A 20745-nucleotide genomic window follows, 5' to 3' on the forward strand; every position below is an offset into this window, starting at 1 on the left:
AGGAATCATTAAAAAGAGGATAGAGAATAAGGCGGAGAATATCTTATTGCCCTTATATAAATCCATGGTACTCCCACATCTTGAATACTGCGTACAGACGTGGTCGCCTCATCTCAAAAAAGATATACTGGCACTAGAAAAGGTTCAGAGAAGGGCAACTAAAATGATTAGGGGTTTGGAGAGGGTCCCATATGAGGAGAGATTAAAGAGACTAGGACTCTTCAGCTTGGAAAAGAGAAGACTAAGGGGGGATATGACAGAGGTATATAAAATTATGAGTGATGTGGAGAAAGTAGATAAGGAAAAGTTATTTACTTATTCCCATAATTAAGAACTAGGGGTCACCAAATGAAATTAATAGGCAGCAGGTTTAAAACAAATAAAAGGAAGTTCTTCACACAGTGCACAGTCAACTTGTGGGACTCCTTACCTGAGGAGGTTGTGAAGGCTAGGACTATAACAGCGTTCAAAAGAGAACTGGATAAATTCATGGAGGTTAAGTCCATTAATGGCTATTAGCCAGGATGGGTAAGGAACGGTGTCCCTAGACTCTGTTTGTCAGAGGATGGAGATGGATGGCAGGAGAGAGATCACTTGATCATTGCCTGTTAGGTTCACTCCCTCTGGGGCACCTGGCATTGGCCACTGTCGGTAGACAGGATACTGGGCTAGATGGACCTTTGGTCTGACCCAGTACGGCTGTTCTTACGTTCTTATGTTACCAGGGAACCAAAGAATAGGCAGGTTATTGATTGTTTCAAAGTTCCAGGAACATGGGTCAGGACAGGTAGAATTGGATATGCAGTAGGTTAACAAAGTCATTCAATGATATGCATATTTAATTTGTCCTTAATTTATGATTGGAAAGAAGTTGGTTTTATTATGTGTGAATTTATGATACTGTCAGTGGATACTTGTAATGAACTATCAGATGTTGTTTTTGATACAGTAACTGTTGTTGATGAAAGGGAAGAGTTTTGTTTGGTTTACTTCTTCTTTGTCAAATCAAAACAATTCCAGAGATTAACTCCTTTTGTTTTTATTCTGTTCAGCACATTTCTTTCATGCTAACACTGTTGTAGTGGGAGATACAACTTTCTATTATATAGTGCAGAAGTATAACTAGCGTAACTTCAATACAAAATAAGATTCTGAATTTGTTCAGCTGCTTTAAACTGGAGAGAGGCAGAAAAAGCCACTCCTATGGATTCTGGATGAGTGTTGTTCTCTAATTATGTAATATTCCATGATCTCTAGAGTCATCTCGTTGATTTGAATCAGTTATAGAAAATGTTTTGCTTAAATCATAATGGTGATTATCCCCTGTTGACTAATGTGTACTACTGGGTTGTTGTTTTTTCTTCATAGCAGATTAATGTACGTTTCAAGCCACCTTGAGACATATTTACCAAAATTGCTATATATAAGAAACAGAAAAACATTATTTAAATGTAAGCTTAAAAGTTAAGATGGGAATGCAAATTACCACCATATGTGTTTTGTTTCTCAAATCTATTTTCCTTTGATTGGAGCTGAAAACTTAAGCTGTTGTTTATTATCCAAATGTGGATGTGGCAAATTTTCTTTTAGTGAATACCTTAAGAACCAAAGCATATGGAATATGAGAGTTCAAAGAGGTTGTTTTTTGTACTCAGCTACCACCTAGTTCCTTTCTATGGTGTTTTGTCTTCAATTGAGTGCTTTTTCTGATAACTTATTGAGATATGAAAACAGTTTTGTGATCAGTGCTCACCATAACTGTTAGTTGGTGCTATTCCAATCTTTCAAGCTACTAGAGTGCCATTAAAAGTGGAGCTTTTCCTTTAACTATCAAAAGGCCTGGAAGTTCTAATTGCATTGCTTCATATTCTGTGAAAGTAGACTTTAAATATAATTCATTTCCAAAATCTCCCTTAATGGAATATAAAGTTTGCGGGACAAATTCAGAGTTGGTTGCTCCAACTATATTGAAGTCATTCAATCAAAACAACTTTTAGAATGTCAATGAAACTGCACCCACTCGTAACGCTGCTTACAGCACTGTATGGACCTAAAGACCATATGCAAAATTCAAGATAACTATACCTCTATACAAATAGTTACAGTAAAATGCTGTAATGTAGTGACCCGAGGCACTTGATGAGATTTACATAACTCCATCCTATGTTACAGAAAATAGACACATTTCCTTGAAAGCTAGTACTACTTCCAAAGAGGGTTGAATTGGGAGATCCACGATATACTTTAAAAGTACTAAGCATCTTAACCCCTAGATTTCATTAAGCAATAATTATTGCTTGCTACCTCATCCTTGAGTCTTTTCACCAAACCAGAGAGCAATGTGGTCTACTCCTGCCACTAAAAAAATTGACCATCCTACTTTCAGCTGCAACAAAATGTTTTTTAATCTAGAGCCCTCATTTTGTTCCCACTTTATTTTTAATTATATTAATTTAGTGCTTGCGCATGCTGCTGAACTGACCCTGTTAGACTGTGAAATCATTTGTTCATATACAAACTTGGGAACAGCACAGGTAGTGCAGTCCAAGATTCTCCACTCCACCGTCCACTCCACCCTACTGGTGCGTGTAAATCTTTTTCTAGAAAGGCCACTGTTAGGGATGAGTTCAGTTTTTGTGCCCTTAGTAATCCTAAGAATCTCTGCTGAAGCCATTAATTAATGTGAAAAATGGTGCCCATATTTACACTGTGGATATGTGTCCACTGAGTAAGGGGCCATAACTAGACCAGAAGAATTAGATTTTATTGGTAAATATTGATTTCACCGTACACACAAACTGATGAAAAAACATTTCCACTAATACTTTGCCTATTTGTAAATTTCAATTAAGAAAAATGCTCCTTGAAAACTTATTAGAGTTTGATTTAAGGATATTTACTTGATATATTTTGACATGTGAAGTTGACAATTTGTGTTTCACATAGGCTAGCAATGGCAATGACTTTCAATCATTACTAACCTGGGTGGGATTTAAATTGATGTCCTAATGGTAGAAAGAGTCATATTCCATTGTCAGTTTTCTAACAGCTTTTTTCAACTCTTATTTTCTATCCTCACAATGACAGAATGAGTTTTCTTTATGCTGTAAATGAAAAAGATCCTAATAATATGCTCTGCTAAAATAGACTCTCATTATTTTCCAGTGTTTTACTTTGTATTGCAGAAGATAATTACAATGCTAAACAAACTGTTCATCATAAACTCTTTTAATACATCTTGTGACCTTAACAATTCAAAACGTTGTGGGTTGGGGGTAGAAGAAAAGATTAATCTGAGTTGTCATTAAGAACTTGACAGAATAAAATGCTTCATAGTCTAGATTCTTATTCTTCAGCTTCACTTTAAGTCCACCATGCCTGTAGTGAGCTCCATCTGGGCAGATCCCTATGTCAGTGCTTTGCTGATGGGGGTATAATTGCCAGTTCCTGCTCCTGCATAGAGCTGGGTGATTTAAAAAAAAAATTCTTTTTGCAAATGTTATTTTTGCCGAAAAATGTATTTTTTGGATCTCTGAATCTATTCACAATTCAGATAGAATTCAACAAATAATTGTTACTACTTTTTTATTTCAAAAATGTAAAAAATACATTTTGATGATTTTGAAATGTTATATTCAACTTTTTATTTTGAAATGGTGTACCATTTGGCCAATTTAAAAAAAAAAGTGTGTGTGTGTGTGAACACCTGAAAATGATCCATTGAGGAGGAAAAAAAAAGTTTATGGTTGACCCAAAATGTTTTGGTTTCTTTGAAACAGCCCCCAAATTCTCAATTCAGCAAAATGTTTGGAAAAAATAAAATTTGGTCCAGACCTAACAGATTTTTTATTTATTAGATTTTTTTTGGTTTGGCCTCATCATCTGGACAGACCAGTATATTTAGATTCCAAGAGCTAAGCTCAAGTTTAGATACAAATGTCAAACATTTTTCTTTTTTCCAAGAGATATCTGTCAGCAAATACTTTCTAGAGGGCTGCCTGAGCTTCTATTCCTCATGTCCTCACAAACCCCCTGGGGCACCTAAGGGTTATTTTCCAGGACATCAGTTTATTTTCTCTTTGCTTTTCAAGACTTGGTGTTCTCATTTTAGAATAGCCTTTTGTGCTTCTTTGATAGTTCTCTCCATGCCTTCCGTTTTTCCTCTGACTCTTGCACTCATGATCTGTCTCTCCATGTTTATTATCTTTTGCACTTATTGAAGCCTGAGATATTTACTGTTTGCTGAGTCATTAGAAAATCTGACAAAATTTGATGCGTCAGATTACAAATTCATGTGAGCCCAAATGCAGTCAGGATCCAACTGCTGGCTAATTTGGTTTAAATGCTACAGTGTGTGTTGTTTTTGTTTGGGGGGAAGGTTGTCATAAGGTATTTCTGTCTTCCTAGAAATGATTAATAAAAACAGCATCACACTGGAAAAATAAAACTAGAACAGAAATCAGCATGCTACTAAGTCATCAGTAATCATGACCCTCCCCCACTGCCATTCTAAACTGTATGCTTTATATTAAGTGGTTTTCCTTTCTTATCTGTAACATGCCAGAAAATCTTCTCTTGAAAAGCCTCTTGCACAGTTGCCTAGTTACAGCATTGTTATGCTTGTTATGGATTTCACCTTCTGAATAATAATGAGGTGTATTTTAGAAGTTCCCTGTTTATAATGTAAGCCTCTATAAAAAGAGTATAAGGCAGGAATATAAAATAATACCAGAAAAAGCAACATAGGAAAATGATTTTGGGTGCCAAGGAAGAGGTTTTGTCTTTTTTGACATGAGAAAAAACACAAACCTATCCAGATTTTTAGAACAGTAAAAGTTGAATTTGTGAAATAGTTCTGGGCATCATAGGTATACAAGTATTTAGCTCTGTATCTTATTGGTGGTGTTTATATAATCTCTTACGTTACACATTTTCAGAAGTTTTGGATGGATTTTTTTTTTACTTTGCTTTTTAAAAAGTAGGAAATTGCATGTCAAAATAAAACAATATAGTAAAATAATATCAAGCACTGAAAAATTAGGAAAGTTAGAAACTGCTCTGGATATGAATCAGGGTTGTGTAGTGAATGAGGTGGTTGTCTGCACGACCCCTGCCTCATTTGTTGTGGAAGTTGGAAGGTGTGCATTGAACAAGGCAGGTTACTGCAGGAAGAGGATCTCATGATTCAAGTAGCTGAGTGCCACTTTGGAGAACTGAGTTCTATGTCTGCCTCTGCCACAGAGTTCCTGTGGGAAGCTGGGCATTGCCAAGCCATGCAGCATTCCATGTACATGAGGAGAGGGAAGTAAACCCACTGTTCCTTGGCTCACAGATCAGATTAAGATCTCTTCTTCTACACTGGCTGCTGCTTATATTTTTGTGCACTTCACCATTGAGCATTGCTTCATACCTCTTCCATACAGAGGCAATTATCATTCTCCCCAATTTACATATAAGTTAAGAGAGGTTGCACAAGGTTACTTCTGGCGAAACTGGGACTAGAACCCAAGTCTCTACTATGACAGGCCCAAGTCTTGTCTACTCTGTCACACTGCCTCTTCTACAGAATGTTGCAAATCTGTGTACTTACAACTACTTTTCTAACTACTAGATACTCTTCTTTCACAGAGGTAGGAATAGAGTGCAAAAATCCTGATCTCCAGCATTCTGTTGCTGCTTGTCAGTGGGTTACCCAACAATTTGCTGAAGTGTCACAACCTCCCCAAAGGGCCTGGTCCAAATAGAGAAATAACACTTCTTTAGCCCAAGTGTTAGGTGTCTGTGCTGGGAATTGCATGGTTCAGAAATTAAACCTTAATGCTGACTTGGGGAGGGTTTCTTCTATTTGCACATGATTTCTTCCCCCTCTCCATTTTTCTTTTTGAATAACTAGCTTATTTAAGTATCAGAGGGGTAGCCGTGTAAGTCTGGATCTGTAAAAACAGCAAAGAGTCCTGTGGCGCCTTATAGACTAACAGACGTATTGGAGCATGAGCTTTCGTGAGTGAATACCCACTTCGTCAGATGACATGCATCCAACGAAGTGGGTATTCATCCACGAAAGCTCATGCTCCAGTACATCTGTTAGTCTATAAGGTGCCACTGGGCTCTTTGCTGCTTTAGCTTATTTAATGCACAGTGAGAAAACATCCTTAGAAACTTTTATTTTTGTGATAACTGTATTTTACAGAAATAACTGGAGAAGAAATTCATATGCTTTCAAAATGCCTATAAACAAACCTGACACCTCTTCAGACTGTATTCACTGCCATCTTCTGTTGGCTGCAGAAGACTCTTAACAATAAAGTTGGGTGATACAGATTCTGTTGTGAAAGGTTTTAATAAGTATTGACAAGAACTAATGCTCTGCAAAAGGCCACAACTATTACGGAAGGAAAGCTAAAGAGTTTTCTGTTAACATGACCACACTGGACACTAGAGCTACTGAAGTAGATTCTTAAATTAATTAGCAGAAAATCTTCAGTAAATTCAAGGAAAAACTGAAGAGAATAACAGGTTGCATAAAACATGATAAAATCTGATCGTATGATAGAGACTATTGGAATTACTAGAAAATCAAATAAAATGTAGAAATATTAGATTTAAAGATGTGCCAGTGGCCAGAGAAGAGCCAGTATTTTGTTAAAACTATGGTTTGTTTGTTTATTTATTTGATTTTGACACAAAAAATTATTCAGTATTTGCTGAAAAAGATACAAAATTCCTTCTAGACCGAGGCAGGGAGATCAGTAATGGAGCTATAATTGCAACTTTTGTGGTTTATAAAAAGTGAGAGAATTTTGAAGGCTGTTAGAATAAAAAAGATACTGCAGTATGAAGATGTGATATTTGTCCGCATACTGAAAATAGAGGGGGTGGGGAGAATTAATTGTAGGTTTGTTTTTTTTTAAAGGCAGGACTTTCATAGTGTCCTACAAGTATCTTTCTGGCTTTCAGGAAAATTGTTACCTGTGGCAATACATTGTATTTTTGGGACAGTAAATCTGGTACAGCCGGGCAGGAGTGGGTGGAATATATGCTTTGGAGAAGGATTGTATTTGAAAATTGACGCTCGAGTATTGTTTCTCTCTCTCCAGGGCCAGTGCAAGGATATTTTGCGCCCTAAGCGAAACTTCCACCTTGCGCCCCCGGCCCCCACCCCTCCCCCCAGAGCATCGCTTATTATAAACTTTCAAAAATGAATACTGCATAATGTGGCATTGTTAATTAAAATTAATACACATTTGGCTTGAAAATGTATTAATTTCATTATTTAATCTACATATGAAAATAAATGAAAAACCTGACAGGGTGTGGGGCTGGCTTTGGGCATGGGTGTGCGGCAGGGGTTGGATGGAGACTGGTGGTGGGTCCCTAGATATTCTGGGGCCCTACGCACCCCCCCACGGGGGAGGGTGTGTGATGCCCCAGGCCTCTGGCGGGGGGGGTGGGAGGGCACCAGGCTTCCGTGGGGGGGGCAGGGCTGGCTTGGTGGGCAGTGGGGAATCACCCTCCAGCACTCACTGGCGGCGCAGCTGGGGCCGGGTCTCTGCACTTCCCCCCCCCGCCTGGCCCTACTGTAGAGCTCAGGGGAGTTGGAGCTGTGGCGGGGCTGAGCAGGGGCGCGGGCCCTGGGGAAGAGCCAGAGCAGCAGGGAGCAGCGCAGCGCCCCCGGCGGCCGGAGGAGGAATGGCATCACTTCCCGGCCAGCCAGCTGGAGCTGATCAAAGCCGCAGCCAGCACCCCCTCGCACAGCGGCGTGTTTAGCCTGCACCGGGTGAGCATCCCAGACATTTTGGGCACTGCTTTTTGGTGCCCTCAAATCTTGGCGCCCTAGGTGGCCGCCTAGTTTGCCTAGTGGTTGCACCGGCCCTGTCTCTCTCTCTTTCTCTCTCTCACTCTCTCTCTTTTTTTCCTTTTTGTAAGATTGTGGGCACGTTATGTTGCATTGGCATATCACAGGATTCTTTATAATGTTATTCTACTGCATTTCAAAATTTAGGCACTAACCCTGCAGTTATTTCTGTAGCAGTGCATCCCTGTGTTATCAGTGTCTGACTAGAGGACTTAGTGCAACAAATGTGTTGATCAAGACTGCATTGAGTAGCATCCAGGTGCACGGCTATGTCCATTAAAGTAAATGGTGCTCCTCAAAAGCACAGCAATCTGTCCACATGCTACATAGAGCATATTAGGGGCCTCGGTCTCTTTTTTTTTTAGATTTTCTTTTCTTAGCTTTTGAACTGTTGATATTTCCAGGGACACTGATTATGTTTTCAAGTGTAAGGTATTGCCTCCATTTAAAAAAAGATTCTGCATCTTGTACCCTAAGAATCTGCTCATTTTCAAAACAATGACTGTAGTGTAGTTAAAATAACTTTTCTGAATGTCTGCGGAAAGCCAAACCCTGGTCACTGGGTTTCTCTGCAAACAGTCATGAATGTGGTACCCCGAATGACTATATGATTTGCACTTTGCTTAGCTGTGCCTGTCTGTATCATTTGTATCTCCAGATAGGATAGTAAATGTAATATAAACCCTGCTGTTTGTGAGCCTTTTAAGTTGGATGTGAATAAATGAGGTGATTTAGTTACTATGGCAACAGGTGCCTTAAAATATATATTACTCTGTTGTCTTCACTGCATTTACACCAAAATGAGTTTGCCCTGTGAAGACATATCAAATTCTTGGTTCAAATAGTTTACAGTATGTGATCCTAGTGCTGCAAAGAGACCTTCACTGGTATAAGGCTCTGCCCATGAATATCCATTGCAGCACTGGGGCCTATTTTTTATCACTGCGTCTCTCTCCAATTTTTTTTTCTTTTGAAATTGCAACTAGAAAAATGCTTTTATAATAACAGTATATATGCTTTTCACCTTTAACAGAAATCTGGTTAAGAAGTACTGTCTCAAACGTTCATCAAAAGATGAAGAGCCCAGGTAAAATATATGTATTTAAAGTTTTACATAGATAAATAGCAAGTACGACTGTATATTGTTTAATCTTTTTTATCCTTAATGGAACTTTTTCTGTGTAAATATTTTTGACGGATAAATTAGCAAATGAATGAAATGAGGACCTCCTCTGTTTGGGCTCTTGTTCCATTGCAATTAAATATCACACTTTACTCTTCCCACTATTGATGTCTTAAAGTTTTAGGTGTTGTCAATGTGGTAATTTGTGTTAGCAGCTTTCCAAATTAAACTTCATTTAGCATAAGAGTTTGAAAGTGAAGTTTTAGTGCAATATATAGATATATTCTGGCATTGCTTTTATAGGATTGGGAATAATTTGGCCTTAATGTGTGTGTTTCTTTTTCTTACAATTTTTATTAACCTTTTGAGAATCCTGGTAATGTGCTACCAGTGCAGCTCTGCAGATTTGGGTTTTGATTGCATGCTGAATTGTCATTTATTTTTGGCTAGTGAAACTCAAGTGTGTTTGTTACTCTGGCGACTTGCTTTGGCTCCGAGAGGCACAGTAGATTTGGATGACCATTTGTGGTAGTAACACTACATGTTAAGCAACTCCATTGTCAATAGTGTAAAGATACATCTACACTGCAGTGGGGAGATGTGATTCCCAGTTCAGGTAGACGTACACGCTTGAGCTAGCATGCTAAAAAATAGCAGTGTGGCTCCGGTGGCACAGCTGGCATCTTGTGCTAGCTGCCTACATATGATATAAGATCTCCCATGGAGTTGTCCTTTGGAGGCTAGCCTGAGCCACCACCAATGCTGCCATTTTTAGTACACTAGCTCCAGCAAAGCTAGCATGTGTAAACCTACAGTCGCTCCCAACTACAGTGTAGACATAGCCTAAGAGAAGTGCTTGTTTTGCTATCCTTGTCATTGATGATTTTTGATATCTGATTAAAACACAGTGCTAGTTTTTAAAGTATAAATAATTGGACTATGCATGAAAGAATGATGAAAACCTACGGGTAGCATGTGGGATGAATTTCACGTTGCAGCCAGGAAAGTGCTATGCAGAAATGCCTTGGGGAACCCCACCAGAAACACCTCCAGTTCTATTCAAACCCCCCTCAAAGAAAATTGGACTGCAGGAGTCAGGATTTCCAACTCCACAGTGGAATTCAGGCCCTGCCAGCTCTAAGAAGATGGCAATATTCCATAATTAAAGAGAGATGCGTATTTTAATATGGTGACTGTTTTTGTTTCTTTCCTCCCTTCCACACACACTTTCTACCCCTATTTTTGCCCCTTCCCTCCCCCTTTTTAGTGCCAGCCATAGTGGCACCTTACCTCCAGCCAAGAGGTGGGCAGGCAAACAGGCAGCTGTCTCCAGAGCTGATAGCAAACTTGTTCTGTAGATCATCCATCGGGATGCATATGAGTGGTATGATTGACATGTTCCACCCTCAAGACCAAGCACATCATCTCTGCAACAAGTTCAGCCTCCGAGCCTAGGGACCTAAGTCCGTTCCCAAGCTCAGGCCTCTCAGTTGGCAGCTTAGGAGATACCACTATACTGCAGGGCCTTCCAGGTAGTATTCTTATTCTTTCTTATCCACTCCCCAAAATCCATGTTCTTATAAACTGTGTATGAAGAGACATTAGAATGTGGTACGTCTTAGGCCCAAAATAGGCTTTCCCCACTGTGCATTTTCACTGTAGTTCAACATTAGTCTAAGGCTTATTTTACAGTGTATCTAATTTTAACACATTCTATGTTCTCTTAATGGCTAAGTAAATAAATCCTTAGTGAAAGTAAAAATCAATTTCACCTTGTGTTTTTAATGTGTATTTTGTCAGGTTTACATCATGTCTAGCCTTTTTTAACATCCTTAATGAGTTAAATGACTATGCAGGACAACGAGAAGTAGTAGCAGAAGAAATGGGACACAGAGTGTATGGAGAACTAATGAGATATTCTCATGATCTAAAAACAGAAAGAAAAATGGTAATTCCTATATTCTTATCCAACAATAGTGTATAAAATGACTGTTTTCATTCAAAGAATCTGTATATTTATTTGTCCAGTCAGTAGTATAAATGTGATTGTAGATTCAATTACAAGTTTTATGTGCAACTTAATATAACATCAGAGTAGCTCTCTTGTTATGATGTTCAAAATACAAATATAGAATAGTGCTCATTAATAACCTTGGTCTATAATGCAGTTCTTACATGGATGGTAATATCTCCAGTAAAGTACCTTGATAAATTAGTAAGCAATTGACAAAGCATACTGAATGTAAACTAGAACAGAAACCAGTAAAGTTAACAGTATCTGAGATTTGTGAAAATGTCTTATTTATGCCCTTATAGCATCTTCAGGAGGGACGAAAAGCTCAGCAGTATCTTGACATGTGCTGGAAACAGATGGATAATGTGAGTTTTTCTGTTCATATTAATAGCGGACAGTTCTACACAACTGTTGCCATTACATTTGCTTTTGTGTTTTTGATCAGTCGGTGTTTAGTGTTTAGCTGTATCACTGAATGATCACATTAGATTTATTGTTCAGTAGCCAAGACAGAATACAATGTACTTATAGTTCATTACCTAATTCATTTCTCTGTAAGTTGTTACTCTCTGTCGGAATTATCCTTTTGGGGTTTATGTGACATAGAGAAGTAGCTTTCAAATCTATTAGAATGTTCTTGAAAATAACACTTAATCCCATACCCTGGAGGCATCTACTAGCAATCCTTCAGCTATCAGTCCCTTTTCTCCTAGCCTGTTCTCATTGTAACTACCTACAGTTTATCTAAGAAATAGCTTATTTTGTGGAGCGGTTTCACTAGTTATGTTCCATCTTTTCACATTTTTATAGATTTCCTGCTGCCTCCTTAGTAGTTGTAGTAGATTTTCTAAGTTTCTGTTCTTACTGATTAACCAAACTGTGTTTAAAGACTTGAAGGTATGTAGCATTTATTTATGCATCATTTAGGAAATCAAAGCTTTAAGTGTGTCATCAGCATTGGACTTGATCAAGATGGCTTGTAACAAAAGGTTTATTCAAGAATGCCGCTATAACTAATGTGTATTGTATAGTCCTTTTTTGTTTTTCACTTTCAGTCAGCATAAACTCAATTTAATAGAGGAATAAAGGCAGAGTACTCCAGGGTTCCATTCTTTGAAAGGCCCAGATTAAAAGGAGGCAGAACATAAACTCTACTTTCCATGAATCAGTGTTACTTTTGAAGTGATATTGACACAGTTTCCCACTGTGCCAATGCACCATCCTTAGAATGTGTTGCATCTTGGTCAGCTATCCTGAAACAATGGTGGAGAGGTGGAAGATTCATATTTAGGAAGGCAGGGTCAGAAGAATGAAAGAAATTTTTGAAGACACATGCTTTACATAAAGAAGAGAGGATAAGCAATAGGATTTCAAAATACTTCATTTGTAAAGTGTCAATAGAGGGTAGCAGTTGGTTGCTGAAAATTGTTCCAAAAGGTTCAACATTCTTTTTTGGAAATCTTGACTATTGTTTCTAAATTTTTGGAAAGGAAAGTGCTAATCAGGAAGATGATTACAAAAACATTTGCACTTCTGAAACATTTCCATTGAACCAGTGCCAAACGAAGGAAGGAAGAGAGAAGGGAAATCATTAAATCATTTTAAGGTGAACTAACTTTAGAACAAAAGTGAAAACTGAGTTAATCCCAGATTTCTATGCTGAGTGGTCCCCATTTACCAGACCGAGGGGCATGCAGTGCAGAAATAGATTAATTGACCTTTTTTTTTTCTTTCTTTCTTTTTTTCTCTCCTTCTACGTGAAATCCACAGGGCACTGCTCAGTTCACTGAAGATGGTTATTTAAAACTTATTTCTGTGCTGAATGCCCCTCCCTTGCCGAGTAAATTGGAGAGACAGATCTGGGTTTGTCTCAGTTTTAATTTTTAGCTTTCCAGTTCATCTTTGAAACTTCAGTATTACAAACACTAACTTCCCTCTGAATGCCAGAATAAATTAAAATTACATATCACTGCACAGGAAAAATCTTGGTGATTTTTCTGGAGTCTCTTTTTCTGGAATCATCTGTCTTGGAAATCAAGGTGACTAAAACTGAAGAATTCTCAATATCTGCATAGGAATATATTTCAGTCACTATGGAAAACAGCATTACTGGTCCTGACTTCATGTGCTCACGTACTTTCGTCATTTATTGGTGTGTATGTATCTTCCTTAATGTATTGTTTCAAGTCCCATCTAATTCTGGCTTAAAAATAAGGAATTAATATGGCTTTGGTCAACCTGATGGGTAACAGCCTTTTCTCACCTTGGATGTTTAATAATGGGGCATAAAATAGAGCCATCATGTGTCAACAGTCAGAGACCACTTTACAGTAAATGTGTTGAGAACTGCAGTCTCAGTAGGTTGGCAATACCGACAGTGCACTTCTCTGTGAGATGTTCTCAAAATATATGAAGATAAGTTGTCTTTGGCTACAGAGACTCACAACAAACCTCTGAAGGCTTGATCTATGCTGTGAAATCTTACCATATCTGACAGATTTGTCATCAGTAAGGTTAGCTGATATGATGCCAAGTATGGGTTAGTGTGGTCAGTGAGACCAGGACAAACATTGTTCAGCATCGTGTCAGAGGGTCTAATTGTGGTTATCTGAGACACAGCTAAACACTATTTGTTCTGCTTTATGCTCACTGCTAAACCATGCTCAGTATCTTGTCAATTAACATAATTGTAACAAATTGGTTAAAGAAATTAATTTTAAAATTATACAGATGTCTGGGTCCGGATTTGGATTTTCTTCCCCAGTTTCTTCTTGCGGCCCCCACTTCCCCCCCATCTGAATCTGAGCTAAAATCTGGACCCAGTTGTTCTTTATAATTACATTTGTCTCTGTAATTGGGTGTTCGTAATTTGGTTGCTTGTATAATAATTTTAAAACTTATTTTGAACATTTCTGTGCTGGCACCCCATTAAGGTAAGTGGAGCAAGTTAAAACCTCTGGAGAAAGAGTGGTTTGACTGCAGATCGAACAAGACAGCAGTGCTTTGATTTTCAGAGTGAAGGCTCTTCTTATCCTAGATTAATGGAAACTTTAAATGGAAGCTTAGATATCTAGGTTTTGAAGTTGCTGTCTGTTGGTTTGTTAGTGCAATATGGTTTTCATGATTTTTATAGAGCAAAAAGAAATTTGAAAGAGAGTGCAGAGAGGCAGAAAAGGCACAGCAAAGCTATGAAAGACTGGACAATGACACCAATGCAACCAAGGCCGATGTTGAGAAGGTAAGACCCATGACACTTCTTCCTCTCCTCCTCCTTGTTGTTACTGTTATTAGAAAATGTTAATTTTTGATGGCTTTATTTTTTGAAGCAATAATTGAACAGCATAATATATTTATTTACATATTTTAGGCAATATCAAAGTAACAGTATAATTCATCTTTTAAAACTTAATATACAGTGTAGTGAGGCAGTGTGTCAGCATATTGACATATTTTAGTCTTTTTTTAATTATTCAAAGGATGATCACAGAGCAAATTACAGGTAATGTCTAAGACAGAAGCTGTAGATGGGGTTATTCATCATGTAATTTGTGGTGTAATGTGCTTAGAATCTAGTTTAATAGATTCTATTGTATTTTTCTGAACCACCTTTAGTCCAAGGAAGTTTTTTATGGCAGTTTCTAAATATGACCTGTAGATTGACATTACAAATTTAGTGGCACTCACATTCCTACCCTTTTTGTTAATTATAGGAAGAAATGTTTGTGCCTCCACAGCTACTGTGACTAATGTTTTTAATGTAATTGGTGGGGAAGCTAGTTAAAGTAATGTTACATTTCTTTTGAGAGAACGCGAATGAGGCATGTTTGTACTGATGTGACTTCCCATTAGGCTAAGCAACAATTAAACCTGCGTACACACATGGCAGATGAAAACAAAAATGAATATGCTGCACAACTACAGAACTTTAATGGAGAGCAACACAAACATTACTACATTGTCATTCCTCAGATTTACAAGGTAAAACAATATTTAATAAAATTAATTTCTTTATTTTTTGAGGGGGAAGAGGATTTCAAAATTTAAAGAAAAAGATCATCTTGGCAGATCACTTCAACACCTAAACTGATATAAGATATCTAAAGCATATATGTCTAGGTTTTTATTAGGTTACATTTATTGTTCATAGCAATTAGATTTAGAAATGTAATTAAAATACTGTTATAGTTTCTATGAATATTGTTATAAATAGAAAGCTTCTGTTTGTTTGCTTAAATACTAGAATCGTATTGCAAAAGAAGAAAGTGTTTCTTTCAAGGACATAGATTCTGTGCAGCATTCATTTAATATAAAGTGATCAATGGATGGCAACAAATGGGAAATCCTTCAAAGGTCTTGAAGTCTGTTGAAGCATTTGGAATAACACTGGGTACTTCACAGGCTACTTCTCATCACTCCCATAACCACCGTGGTCATTGGGGAACCATCATTGATGAGCAATCAACCAATTGTCTCCACCCCTGACGATTGTGTGTCAGTGCTTGAGTCTCTGCGAAGTCCATTCCTGTCCACTCTTTTACATTGTCAATCCTTCTCTTCTTCTCTGTACCTCTTCTTCTCTTCCACTGTATTGTCCCTTGGAGGATGATCTTGGATAGGCCAGATGATCTTGTTACATGGCCATATCACTTCAGCTTGTGCTTCTTCACAGTCTTCAGGAGGTCATCATATGACCCAGCGCATTGGGTGAGAATTTTACGGAAGTATCTCATCTCTACTACCTGCATTTTCCGTTCAAGTTCTGCCGTAAGGATCCATGTCTCGCACACATACAGAAAAATGGAGATGACCATTGCGTGCAGCAATGTCAGTTTGGATTCCAGGGAGATGTTCTTATTCCTCCAAATTGGCTTTATTTGGAGGAACAAATAACACTGCTGCTGTTATTTGCACAGTTCTTGCCTGAATTTCAGTTATGATTGCCTCTAAATACTTGAACTGCTTCACTGTCTCCATCTCTTGTCTATTGACAGTGACATGTGAGCTGATCCCATCATGTTTGTTTGTCATCAGCTTGGTTTTCTCTGCACTGATTTCCATGCCATATTTTGTGGAGGTTTCATCCAATCTTTTCACAAGATTGGCAAGTTCATCTTCACTGTCTGCCAGGCCATCAATGTCATCAGCGAACTGAAGATTTGAGATCGTTTGCCCCCAAATGGTGACTGTGCATATGTGATCTTCTAGGGCATCAATCATTATGCGCTCCAAGTAGATGTTGAACAGTGTGGGCGAAAGAAGGCAGCCGTGCCGGACTCCAACAGTGGTGAGAAACTACTCTCCTATTGTACCATTGATGAGAACTGCTCTGCTGGCCATGGCATACAGTTGTTTAATGGTCAGAATAAGCTTATGACCAACGTTGTACTTCTTCATGGTTTCCCAGAGAGCTTCATGCCGTACTCTGTCAAACGCCTTCTTGAAGTCAACCAAGACGTGGTAGATGTCTTGCTGGTGTTGTAAGTACTTCTTACATAGAACACAAAGATTGAAAATCTGTTCTGTAGTACTTCTTCCAGCACAAAAGCCAGCCTGTTCTTCAGCGTTGTTGTTGTCTGCTTGTGGCTTCAATCTGTTCAATATGGCTTTCAGCATCACTGGGATGGCTAATTAAGCTTATGGTCCGGTAATTTTGACACAATTGCAGGTTGCCTTTCTTTGGCAGAGTGATTATTAGTGACTGTGTCCACGTGGAGGGCCACTCACTGATCTGCCAGATCTTGTTGCAGATCTTGGTGAGTACATCTATTACTATTTCTCCTCCAAATTTCATCAGTTCGGCTGGGATGTTGTCAATACCTGCAGCCTTTCCATTCTTGAGTGATTTCACAGCTGTCTCCACTTCTTCACATAGTATTGGAAAGTTCTCCTCCTCTGTTCAATCTGGGCTGTCTAAGATACTAGGATCTGCATTTGTCTGGTGGTTGTATAGATCAGAGCAGTATTTTGTCCACCTATTGATGATGTCCCTTTCTTCTATAAGACTGTTCCCTTCTTTGTCTTGAATTGCGTTAGCTTTGGTCCATCTTTTCTTCATCAGATCTTTTACAACTTGGAAGGCTCCTTTGCTATTTTTATTATTGATACACTCTTCAATTTTAGAGCCTTGTTTTTCAATCCCTATCTCCTTGGCCACCTTCATTCCTTTCTTGATCTTTCTGCCAATCACTCTGTTTTTATCAGCTCCCTCAGTGCTGTTCTTGTCTCTCTTAAGTTCCCTTCTAATATCACACATTTGTAGTATTTCATTTGTGACCCATCGTTTTGTCTTCTTACGACGTTTCCCAAGGATGTCCATTGCTGCCTCATTTATTACAGCATTGAAATTGTTGGTCATTGTTTCTGCATCTTCCTCTATAGCAAGCAGTGGGGCAAATTTTCCACCGATCATTGCTCGGAATGATTCTGCAATGTTTCGGTCTCTGAGTCTGGTGAACTTTTGGCCTGACGATTTTCCTTAACCGCAGCCAAAAATTTAGCATCACAGGGTCATTATCACTTCCAATATCAGCACCAGGGAAACTCCTTGTTTTAGTTCTGTTAATCCCAGAACGAAATTGGTGCATGCCAGGTTGATCTGGATGCTTTATGTGCTCCTAATGTGTTTGCAAGAACCAGATTGTTATAGCTGAAAAACTCCAAAAGTCTCAATCCTCTCTCATTGGTTACCGCATTGCAGAAAGGCCACAATAACCTTGCCAATCTGCCTATGCATCAGTACCCACTTTAGCATTCCAATCTCCTTGTACAATCAGGATATCTTTCTTGTGTACCTTATCAATGATGTCTTGGAGCTGATTATAAAAATCTTCAATTTGATCATTGTCATAGTCTGTTGTAGGGGCGTAGACGTGTACCACTGTCATTAAACGGTACTGCCTTTAGATGGACGTGGGTCTGGGGGCAGAATAGGCCCACTGCTCCTCCTGCATCTCATAAGAGGCGACTAAAATGGGGCCGCCTGAAGAAGGATGGGCTCCGCCAAGTTAGAAATTTGCCCAAGACTCACCATATGGTGAGCAAGTCAACAATGTCCATACTGGATTGATCGCAGCCCAGGTTGTTAATGACTGCGCCATCTGTCTCCCACCAGGGCAGACACAATAAGTATACTACTGGTATAACCCCAACAAAGAGGATCCGTGGAAGAGATAACATCACCATTGCCACATGGAATGAAAGGCCATTGAGACAATTAGGAGGTTGAAAGAACGCACATATGAAATGGTACAATACACCTGGCACCTCCTAGGAATCTCTGAGATCAGATGGAAGAACTTTGGAGAGGTATTAACGGAAGAAGGCCATATACTCTATTACAGTGGAGAGGACAAACATGTCAACGGTGTAGGATTTCTTGTGCATAAAGATATCAATAATTCAGTATTAGGATGCCGCCCAATGTCCTGCAGCCTTATTTCCATCCGTCACAGGCGACTACTGAGAATCAAAGTGAGAGGAAACAGAGGAAGAATGAAAACCTTGAATTCATTTACATGTTTAATAACCTGAGAATACTTGCGATTTTCCAGGAGCATGGGAGAGGATTGCAAAAGAATTATTTGTCTGAAACTCTAGGAATCCCAGGAGGAAATTTTTTTTCCTGGAATGCTACCTCCAGTGGATCTGTCAATAGAAGACTAAGGAAGGAATTGTAGTACTTACCTGAGACTGCAGAAGTCCGTGTGTTAAGCAAAGACCCAAGAGGAACAATTTTGATCATTTTTGTTTTCGCTTTTGATCAGAGACTTGGTTTATTACATTTCTCTAGGGTTAAAATACATTTTTTGTTATGAGAAATTACTCTTGTTTCTGGAAGTCCTTAGCAAATATGATCCTAAAGAGCTAGTTTTACTTTATTACAGTGTCTTTCAACCTTTTTTCATGTGCAGACCCCTAAAAATTTTCATGTGGAAGGTGCAGATCCCTTTGGAAATCTTAGACATAGTCTGCGGACCCCCAGAGGTCGACGGAGCACAGATTGAAAACCACTGCTTTCTAAGACTCTTACTTCTTTTTATTGTTTGTTTGCAAATGTTGAGTAATATTTACAAGCAAATAATTGCATGTTTTATCTCAGGGAGATCATGTGAGATGCTGCTTGAGACATCTGCTTCTGTTAGGATAGATTTAGCAAAGGCTTTAAGCCTACCTCAGATGCCAGTTATTGTAACTAATAGGCTGAGTTTTCAATAGATTTTATAGTGTCTTTTTATAGTAAGAGTGGGATGAGCTCTGGATATGCATTATTATATAAATAATGGATTATTGTGTTTTGTTTTGTTTTTAAATTTGCTCAAGGGTCTCTGGGATTTTGAACTTAATGGTCCCTTTTTCTGTTTTAAATGTAGGACTAGCCAACATCCAATGAGATACTTGGATAAGAAATGGTTCTAGTTGGCTTTCATCACAAAGCTTATGTAACATTGATTTTTTTTCTTATTTTCCAGCACACATCTCTTGCAGGAAAGGTTTTGTGTCTTAAATGGGATATTAGAATTTTGTCCCATTTTTATATGATATTCATATCCTTTCCCCATGTTTTTATTAATTTCTGTTCTATTGGCAATGTGTGTGAAATGGAAGGAAAGTTCAAAACAAAAACAAGACTTAAAAAAAAAAAGCCTCAAATTTTTGTCAGCTAAGACTAGAAAGAATTACATGGGCGGGGGAGGTTAGAAGATGGGAAATTCAGCCAGTTGTCCTACACAATTTTCCAAATTTTAGCCGAAATGTTTCTTAATTAAAGGAAGTGTCTATGTGATTAAGGAGGTGGAAGATAGAGAGGAGGAGCAGACTCTCACAATAGGAAGCCTTGTGTTTCCAAATATTGTCTTTAATAAAGAGTATCCAGTCTTCCCGATTACACTGTGTTCTGTACATCTTTTGCTAAAAAAAAGTGTCGTGACAAAATGTATTTAAAGAATATTATTTTTTATCTAATTGTATTCAGTTTTGTCCTTATACTGGACAAAGAAATGCCATACTTTGTTATAAAATGGCTCCTGAATCTGCAGGATGAACAAGGAATATCAGTAAACAAAATCATATTATCTTTTTTCTTCTTTGTAGCATCTTCAAGAAATGGATGAACGGAGGACCATCAAGCTTAGTGAATGTTATAAAGGTTTTGCTGATTCTGAGCGCAAAGTTATTCCCATAATCTCTAAATGTTTAGAAGGAATGATTCTTGCAGCAAAATCAGTTGATGAACGCAGAGTAAGTGAATTCAGCTCATTTTAAATATGTATGAGTAAGTTAACTAATATGGGAGCCATGCGGCATATTATTGAAAGAGGGGGAAATACACTAAATATTTCAGATTTATATTGTCCACTTATCTTTTAATCTAACAGAGCCAAATCCTGAAGTTAACGTCGTCTTTGAGCGTTTTACCTGAATAAAAAATGAGTTACGACTTCAGGATTTGGTCAAAATGCCAATTTCCTGTTTTGATCTCAGTTGTCTACATCAAAACTTTTTCATGCTTTTGGCTCATCTCTGTTAACGCAACTTAGTACTCTGGTTGGCTTTGCACAAATGATCATTCCATCTTAACAGTCTAGTTTGACAACTATGGTTGGGTAGCCAGGCCTGGATTACACCAATGTGAGTTTGTGATCGGGATGCTTCTTGACTGGAAACTGGGTTGATATCAATTTATTTTGCATGAGCTACTGAAGAGCTGTCTGAAATAGACAGACAGCAGTTTGATCTCGCAAAGAACTAAGTGTA

At 38.3% G+C, this 20745-nt stretch overlaps 1 protein-coding gene across 4 annotated transcripts in view; it reads left to right on the forward strand.

Annotated features, from left to right (window-relative positions):
* Positions 1-20745, forward strand: part of FNBP1L (formin binding protein 1 like) — a 112295-nt gene that overhangs the window by 74676 nt on the left and 16874 nt on the right. For 3 of the 4 annotated variants that reach the window (XM_045027586.1, XM_045027583.1, XM_045027584.1), the window contains exons 3-8: positions 8889-8942; positions 10779-10926; positions 11295-11357; positions 14126-14230; positions 14842-14970; positions 20083-20229. In XM_045027586.1, the coding sequence (XP_044883521.1) occupies positions 8889-8942; positions 10779-10926; positions 11295-11357; positions 14126-14230; positions 14842-14970; positions 20083-20229 (646 nt within the window). Of the gene's footprint in view, positions 1-773; positions 805-8888; positions 8943-10778; positions 10927-11294; positions 11358-14125; positions 14231-14841; positions 14971-20082; positions 20230-20745 lie in introns of those variants that run through there. The other variant, XM_045027585.1, reaches the window with a different exon arrangement.

The sequence above is a fragment of the Mauremys mutica genome, chromosome 8, assembly GCF_020497125.1.
Source record: "Mauremys mutica isolate MM-2020 ecotype Southern chromosome 8, ASM2049712v1, whole genome shotgun sequence".
Classification (NCBI taxonomy): domain Eukaryota; kingdom Metazoa; phylum Chordata; order Testudines; family Geoemydidae; genus Mauremys; species Mauremys mutica.